This window comes from Anabrus simplex, chromosome 6 (genome assembly GCF_040414725.1).
Source record: "Anabrus simplex isolate iqAnaSimp1 chromosome 6, ASM4041472v1, whole genome shotgun sequence".
NCBI classification, from domain to species: domain Eukaryota; kingdom Metazoa; phylum Arthropoda; class Insecta; order Orthoptera; family Tettigoniidae; genus Anabrus; species Anabrus simplex.
Genome location: NC_090270.1, coordinates 314,332,933 through 314,341,810, shown reverse-complemented (window position 1 = coordinate 314,341,810; position 8,878 = coordinate 314,332,933). Strand labels below are relative to the sequence as shown.

The window sequence follows — 8,878 nt, the reverse complement described above, 5'->3', positions numbered from 1 at the left end:
CAATACAGCTCCTAATATTAGTTAATGAAACGCTATTGTCAATGATATCAAAATCATTGTTTTAGAAACGCATCAAGTTCAGTTCTAGGCTAGTATCCCTTGCAAATCGTTTTGGACCGGGAGAAGGTTTTATTATATTTTTCGACTAGTTTTGTCTGCTTCAGTAACCGGTTTCCTACACCAGATTGTGTCTAAGTCTTTACCAAATAAAATCTGAAATCATCTCCGTCGTTGTCAGGTTCACCTGCTCCCGAATTTCCAACTGATCCTCTTCTTCCTCTACGTGTCCATGATCGCCGTCCTAGTCTCCGTCCTCGTCCTCGCGGAATTCAGATTGAGAATCTGGATCATCACCGGAAAGCTCTAGAAGAAGAATGTCCTCCACGGTTGCCAATCATTCAGCTCTTTCAGTAGTAATAGGTAAGTAATCTTTTGAACGTTTGTTTAGATCAAGAAACAATTCGCGAACAAAAAAAAAAGGAATATCCTATCGTAACTGAAATGAAATCGATATGAAACATACTTGCCGATGTGAAAAATAATATTGGAACGTTTACATCGGGAAGAGTTATACGAATAATCCTTACATAACAACGGACAAGCTGTACGAACTATAAAACAAGTACACGAGGAGCGAACACGTCCTACACCAAGTGCGAAAGTAACTGTTGCAGGAGTGGGCGCGCGCTTCACTCAGTGCGGTGTCAACCTGCCAACTTCAACATTCCATAGACGACAGAACTGAGTTGAAACCTAGCCGTCGTATAATGAATATAGGTGGACGGATATTTTCATATTTATTACGGTATGCGTATATAGTTGTAGTATTATCGTTCTCAAGTCATCATCATATTTAGATTCTTTCTTTTGCTCATTCATTAAGTTTTTTTTATTAGGTACCGCGCTTCCACTTTTACGCATGCTTCAACGCTTCCTAAGCTTCAACGAGCTAGAATCTTTCTAGCTCGTTGGCATGCTTCATCCAAGCAAGAGCGAGCGAGAGAGCGTACGTGTGACGTCATGCTGTCATCGAGTCTTCGCAAGCGAAACGAGTCCGAGCCTCGGCTCGAAACTACTCATTCTCTTTCGTTTAAGAACCTTGATTCTCTTTGGCTCGAAAGTGTCGAGTGTCGAGGCATCCTCACTCTTGCGTACACCACTAGGCACTAGGCTGCAATATTCGTCTGGACGTGCACGACATGTGGTCGGTGCAGAAGATCTAATTGACTGTGAAGGAATCATTGAAGTATTCTTCTCTTCCCAAAGTATACGTTTGAAGTTTTTTTATTCACCTGGTTCCCATTAAATTAGAGAGTAAATTTAAGCGAGAATAGGATAATGTTTTATGGAGTGGTTGGTAGTCCTTCCTTCAGAATCTTCATTTGGAACATGTGTGATACGCTATGTCTGGCGGTGCTTGAATTTGAACAACATTGAGGTTAAGTAGTAGAAGTAAATAATGAATCTTTTATCAGATCAGGGGTTACGTTTAGATGGGCGAAGACCCAATGAACTTAGAAAAATACGTTGTAAGTTGGGTGTTTTTAGTCAGCCAGATGGTAGCGCATATTTAGAACAAGGAAATACCAAAGTCCTCGCTGCTGTATATGGTCCTCATGAGGTAAACATAAAACAAATTTTGGTCGTATAAATTTTTAAGTCCAATCATTTAGTCGTTTCAGTTTTTTCTTATTTCTTTTTCAGATACGAGGAAGTAAAACGAAAGCTCTGCATGATCAAGTGCTTGTGAACTGTCAGTATAGCATGGCTACATTTAGTACAGGAGAACGCAAGAGACGTCCGAGAGGTGACAGAAAGTCCAGTGAAATGTCAATGCATCTTCGTCAAACCTTCCAAGCTGCCATCAGAACCGAGTTGTATCCTCGGTCTCAAATAGATATATTTGTGGAGGTCAGTATTTGATATTCTATTGTGTCAGCAGCTATTCGGTTAATACTTTTAAAACATTCTCATGTCATTTTGTGGTAATATGATATCGAATGTTGTCTGATGTAGCATGGATATTATGTAGTGTATTGTCCATCATTTGCTTACTTCAAGGGCTTTCCATATATTACATTACGTTTGATGGCTCATTTCGCGGTCATCTAGGTAACAAACATACTACTCCAAACAAACAAAAGTACTATAATTTTAATAAACAAAATGTAAGAGACTGAGGTAGACTAGTAGCATGGAGAGGGAGCGCCGAGATGAACGACAGTGCTGCCAACTGTTGGTTGTTGATTGATGTGGCTATACCTTTTTTTTTTTTTGCCATGCAGGCAGTATGCACCGCGGTGATAGAAAAGAGCCTCTCGGAGGGAGTGTGGCAATGTTTGGTAACAAATTCTCGGTCTCGTCCTAGGTGTCAATGACTTCATCCTCTTCGTTACATGAACCAGTCGCCGTTATAAGCAATGGAGTATGGCGTCTAAAACAGTATTTCTGGTAATAAAAGTAAATGCACTTCTAGGGGCAGGTGGGATGGTCCCTGGCAAGCGTATTGAACACATCTCTCTTCCACGATCATTATAAGGTAAACTTGGAAGCATTTCAAGTAACATTCTGTGTAATAATCCTTGAGTACAGGTTTCTATATTTTTACCAAAATTGGGTGAGGTACCGGTTTCGACCAGTATTTTTGGTCATCATCGGCTGATCACAAATAAGTGTAAAACAATGCACAGATAAATAAATTGCAAAGCATAAAGAATTCTGTAGGTTGCTGATAGTAAAGCACTAAAATCTTTAGGGAGTACTGTGCGTTGAAAGATGCACTGGTAAATATGAAGTTTAGATGATACTGTCAGAAGCAGTTTATGAAGCACCATAACACACGTATTTATCAGCTGCAGTTTTTAAGACACTGTACAGTTTTAAGGATACTGCGTGTCAATCATGAACGTTAGTAAGACATAAGCGTTAGAGAGCGCTGTATGGGAAGAAGTCCAGAATCAAATACGTATTCAAATATAGTACTGAGCAAATTCTTGAAGAGTTCAATTGCAGTTTATGAGACACTGTATAATTTTAGGGAATAGCACTGCCCGTCGATAGATCCGAAAATTATGAAGAAGTCGCCGATCAAATACGCAAATGTGCTACGGAGCAAGTTTACGAAGAGTAGATCGGCATTGTGCTTCTAAAAGTCTCTTAAGTTAGATGTGTTAGAGAGCACTGTGTGTGAAGAAGTCCAGAATCAAATACGTATCTAAATGTAGCATGGAGTAAATTCTTGGAAGAAATTCTTTTTTTTTTGCTAGTGGCTTTACGTCGCACCAACACAGATAGGTCTTATGGCGACGATGGGATAGGAAAGGCCTAGCAGTTGGAAGGAAGCGGCTGTGGGCTTAATTAAGGTTCGCATTTGCCTGGTGCGAAAACGGGAAACCACGGAAAACCATCTTCAGGGCTGCCAACAGTGAAATTCGAATCCACTATCTCCCGGATGCAAGCTCACAGCCGCACACCTCTAACTGTACGGCCAACTCGCCTGGTGGAAGAATTTACTCTGTGCTAAATTCTTGGAAGAATTTACTCCGTGCTACATTTAGATACTATTTGATTCTGGACTTCTTCACACACATTGCTCTCTAACACATTTAACTTAAGAGACTTTTAGAAGCACACTCAGCCCGGCACTAAAATCTTGAGGGAGTACTGTGCGTTGAAAGATGCACTGGTAAAAATCTAGATCTACTCTTCGGAAACTTGCTCCGTAGTACATTTGCGTATTTGATTGGCGACTTCTTCATAATTTTTGGATTTAGTGATGGGCAATTGATTTCCCTAAAATTATACAGTGTCTCATAAACTGCAGTTGAACTCTTCAAGAATTTGCTCAGTACTATATTTGGGTACGTATTTGATTCTGGACTTCTTCCCAGACAGTGCTGTCTAAAGCTTATGTCTTACTAACGTTCATGATTGACACGCACTATCCTTAAAATTATACAGTGCCTTAAAAACTGCAGCTAACAAATACGTGTGTTATAGTGCTTCATAAACTGCTTCTGACAGTATCATCTAAACTTCATATTTTTACCAGTGCATCTTTCAACGTACGGTACTCCCTAAAGATTTAAGTGCCGGGCTGACTGGCTGAGACGGTTGAGACGCTGGCCTTCTGACCCCAACTTGGCAGGTTCGAACCTGGCTCAGTCCGGTGGTATTTGAAGGTGCTCAAATACGTCAGCCTCATGTCGATAGATTTAATGGCATGTAAAAGAACTCCTGCGGGACTAAATTCTGGCACCTCGGCGTCTCCGAAGACCGAAAAAGTAGTTAGTGAGACGTAAAGCAACTAGCATTATTTATTATTATAAAGATTTTAGTGCTTCACTATCAGGAACCTACAGAATTCTTTATACTTCGCAGTGTATTTATCTGTGCATTGTTTTACACTTATTTGTGATCGGCTGATGATGACCAAAAATACTGGTCGAAACCGGTACCAATTTTAATTAAATAGGAATGTAAACCATTTTATACTTTCTTTTAACTTATTAGTGAATTCACTTCAGTACGGAACAAAATGAAATTCTTATCTCTTAAGACCTGTACATATGTTGTGAAATTTTTTTTACAAACAAATTAAGGATGAACAAAGATATATTGGTAAAACAAATTAACAAAGCTCTATTCTAATTGTTAAAATTGTGCCAGTCATGTATGTGATACTGTATGAATATTGTACAAACTCATGGAGTTCATCTATTGGTGGTGCTCCCATACCCAGTGTGTGTATTTAGGAAAGAGAAATACCGAGCTCGATAGCTGCATCACTTAAGTGCGGCCAGTATCCAGTAATCAGGAGATAGTGGGTTCGAACCCCACTGTCGGCAGCCGTGAAAATGGTTTTCCGTGGTTTCCCATTTTCACACTAGGCAAATGCTGGGGCTGTACCTTAATTAAGGCCACGGCTGCTTCCTTCCCATTCCTAGGCTTTTCCTATCCCATCGTCACCATAAGACCTATCTATGTCGGTGCGACGTAAAGCAAATAGCAAAAAAAAAAAAAAGAAAGAAAGAGAAAAGGTTCAGAAGAATATGATGTGTAGTGATATTTTAAGTGTGAGAAAGGAGATATCATTCCTGTGAGTTTTCCAGGGACCCACAATTCCGCCCTAGTCAGTATTCTGATGTAGAAAAATAAAAATCGAGACACTGTAAATAATGTTCTGTGTTGCTATTGGGTGGCTTTGTTTTGTTAAGTCTCTGATAGAGCTCACATAGTGTCCAGCCACAGTGTTGCCATATTCGGTAAAAATAAGTCTGTCCAGACCAGTGGTTTAACCCAGAGATTCTCAGTGGGGCGCTTACATAGCAAGCCAGAGAGCTAACACAGTTGGCAAGGAATTGAAGCACTGACATTCGATTGTGACTGCAAAGCTCTCCTCCAGACATCAACTACTCAATGAAATGTTGATGTGTTACACTATTTTAAAAGAAAAAGACACTATAATCGCAAGGAAACTAACCCTTTCAAGATACAGCCATTTGATTTATATTGTGCTCGATATAAACAGTCGGTTTTATTTTCTTATATTTATACATTCAGAGAAAACTGACATGTCACAATTTTTGTATTATAATTTGCGAGGATATAGAGTTTAAGCGTACAGGCTACGATTTACAATTCCTTGGATGGAAATAACAGTATTTCCATTAAGGAAAGCAAAATGCTTGTTGTTCATTCAGCAAAACATAATATACTGTATTTACATAATTCAGCAAGTTTAATGTTTCATTTTGCACAGTATTGTAGTGTTATGTGACTTTCCCTTTTCACTGAATTTATGAAAATAGTATTTAAAACTTATCGGGCATCCAATAACAATACTGTAGCTAGTCTGTAAATGGCATGCAAGTTTCATCATGAGTAAGGACACAGATATTTACTATTCAAGATTAAACTACAACAATGTAAATGTGTCTACCAAATAGATTTAAAATATGCCTTTAAATAAATAATCACTGAGCTTGATAGCTGCAGTCGCTTAAGTGCGGCCAGTATCCATTATTCGGGAGATAGTGGGTTCGAACCCCACTGCCGGCAGCCCTGAAGATGGTTTTCTGTGGTTTCCCATTTTCACACCAGGCAAATGCTGGGGCTGTACCTTAATTAAGGCCATGGCCACTTCCTAAGCACTCCTTGCCCTTTCCTGCCCCATCGTCGCCGTAAGACCTATCTGTGTTGGTGCGATGTAAAGCAACTTGCAAAAAAAAAAAAAAAAATCTATGTCTGTACATTGCTCAGAATTTGAAAAGAATGGTATTTCTGTATCAGTCATGTCCACAGTAACAAGGAAATGCACTTTTTTACTTTTCCGTTAATTTCTGTCTGTCTGTCTGTATGTATGTACACGCATCACGAGAAAACGGCTGAAGAGAATTTAATGAAAATCGGTATGTGAAGTCGGGGGATAAGCCACTACAATCTAAGCTATAAATCATTTTATTCACGCTGAGTGAAATGGTAGTTTAGGGGAAGGGCTAAAATTTAATTCTCAAATATTTATTTTATTATTAGTTGTCCTATCGATAAATACTGCATAACTAAAGTTATATAGAATTAAATTTCCAATCATTTATGCCATACATTGTTACCGTAGCAGCTACAATAACACAGATATATAGAGTCGAGGAATAAGAAACCACAGTCTAAACTACAAGCAAGTTTATAAACCCTGGATGAAATTGTAGTTTAGGGGATGGCGCCTAAAATTTAATTTTTAAATACCTTATTGGTCCTATCAAAAAGTACTGCATAACAAAATTTATAGAGAATACAATTTCCGATCATTTACGTTTTATTTAGTTTTACCGTACCAACTATGATAAGAGTGGTACGATATTTCACAGTTGGAAGGAAACTAAATATGAAGGCCTACAATGTTGAAAGCGCATAACATTGATCAACAATAACATTGCATTGACCATTGTTTGTTGTGATGTTCTTTGTCTCTTATGCTGCCACTCAACTCCGATAGATGGGATTACTGCTATGTACCGAGTATAACAGTCTGATTGAATATTGGTGGTAAATAGCTGGGGAGTTAGATAACTTTCTTCTTTAGCATGCCATTCCTCTGGTTCATATATTTTCTGATACTGCTGGTACGTAACACACTGGTTCTTCATAGTATTCCAGCTATTCGATCCCTACTCGGATGCGCTGTTTTGAATGAGCAGTGTGCACACTTAAGGCAGAGGCTTAGTAAGTAGTAGTAGTAGTGCCTGGTTAGGCCTGTTCCAAATTAAAGCAGCACATTCACTGTACAACTGAAAATTCAACATTGAAAAGAGCCATTTCTTAAGTAGAACTTCTTCCTCTTCACTTTTATTAAATTCTACATTCATTTTATTCCAAATTAGCAGTGAAGAGGGGTTTTTTCCTCTGGCTTGGAGGAAAAATTTACCTCAAAGTCAGATTTTCCCGTCGTCAATGTAGTGAATTGAGATTTTCCGACTCATCGGGTACTCCTAGGAAACAGATTAGTAAAAGGGCATAGTTTTTGCCCCAGAACTCCACACTATTCAACCCCTCCTCCCGAAAAGAGACGAAGAGTGTTCAAGGGTCACGGCTGTCTGCGGCCTGGTCATTCCACCTCTGGAACTTCGGACTGTAATATCGGCAGTGTGGTACTGTTCGTTAAAAGTTAGAAAATAAGCAGCTTTTCATTTGATCAAGTATTTCATATGAAAGCATTGCTTTTACTCGCGCCATTCCTACTGGCGTCATTGTAATGGCCTATGTTGATTTCAGTTGGGAAAACCACTAAGACAGTCTTTCTGAGGATGTAAACAGGCAGGTGGAGAGTGAGTGTCTGCCATTATAATAAAATTCCCCAACCTGAGTGTGACTTATGGTAGGCAAGCGGGCCTACAATTACAATGAAAATTCCCTAACCCAGTCTTCATATGAGACAAGACGTTTGGTGATTTTCCCGTCGCGTTTCTGGGGTAACGTTAAGAACTATGCAATTTAATACAGTCTTGCTCACAACGTGTACACTACCTAACCTAGAATTCTGTATACAATGTAGAATTCCGTAGCGAAACACGGGTACATCGGCTAGTAACCAATGCCCACCATAATGGTGCAGGTCTATATGCCTACTAGCTCAGCGGATGATGAGGAAATCAAAAGAATACCGGTATATGAAGAGATAGAAGATTTAATACAATATGGAAAAGGTGATGAGAATCTAATTGTGTTGGGAGACTGGAATGCAGTAGGAGGCCAAGGAAGAGAAGGTAATACAGTGGGAGAATTTGGATTGGGACAAAGGAACGAAAGAGGAAGTCGGCTGGTTGAATTCTGCACTGATCATAATTTTGTCCTTGCCAATACTTGGTTCAAACACCACAAATGACGGCTTTATATGTGGATGAGACCTGGAGACACTGGAAGGTATTAAATGAACTTCATTATGATTAGGCAGAGATTCAGAAACCAGGTGTTGGATTGCAAAAGTTTCCTAGGAGCACATATGGACTCTGACCACAACTTGTTGGTCATGAAATGCCATCTGAAGCTGAAGAAATTGAAGAAATGAAAGAATGCAAAAAGATGGGATCTAGACAAGTTGAAAGAAAAGTGAGTGAGGAATTGTTTCAAAGAGCATGTTGCACAAGGACTAAATGAAAAGGCTGAAGGAAACACAATAGAGGAAGAGTGGATAGTCGTGAAAAATGAAGTTGGTAGGGCTGCTGAAGAAATGCTGGGAAGGAAGAAAAGATCAACTATCAGTGGATAACTTAGGAGATACTAGACCTGATTGATGAACGATGAAAATACAAGAATGCTAGAAATGAAAAGGGCAGAAAAGAATACAGGCGATTAAAGAATGAAGTGGACAGAAAGTGCAAGG

At 39.2% G+C, this 8,878-nt stretch overlaps 1 protein-coding gene across 1 annotated transcript in view; it reads left to right on the top strand.

Moving 5' to 3' along the window:
* Nucleotides 1-1,128: 1,128 nt before the first annotated feature.
* The window catches only part of Ski6 (exosome complex component Ski6), a 46,303-nt gene continuing 38,553 nt past the window's right edge, over nucleotides 1,129-8,878 (top strand). The window contains exons 1-2 of the mRNA XM_067149368.2: nucleotides 1,129-1,621; nucleotides 1,705-1,911. Of these exons, the coding sequence (XP_067005469.1) occupies nucleotides 1,460-1,621; nucleotides 1,705-1,911 (369 nt within the window). The 5' untranslated portion in view covers nucleotides 1,129-1,459. The remainder of the gene's footprint in view (nucleotides 1,622-1,704; nucleotides 1,912-8,878) is intronic.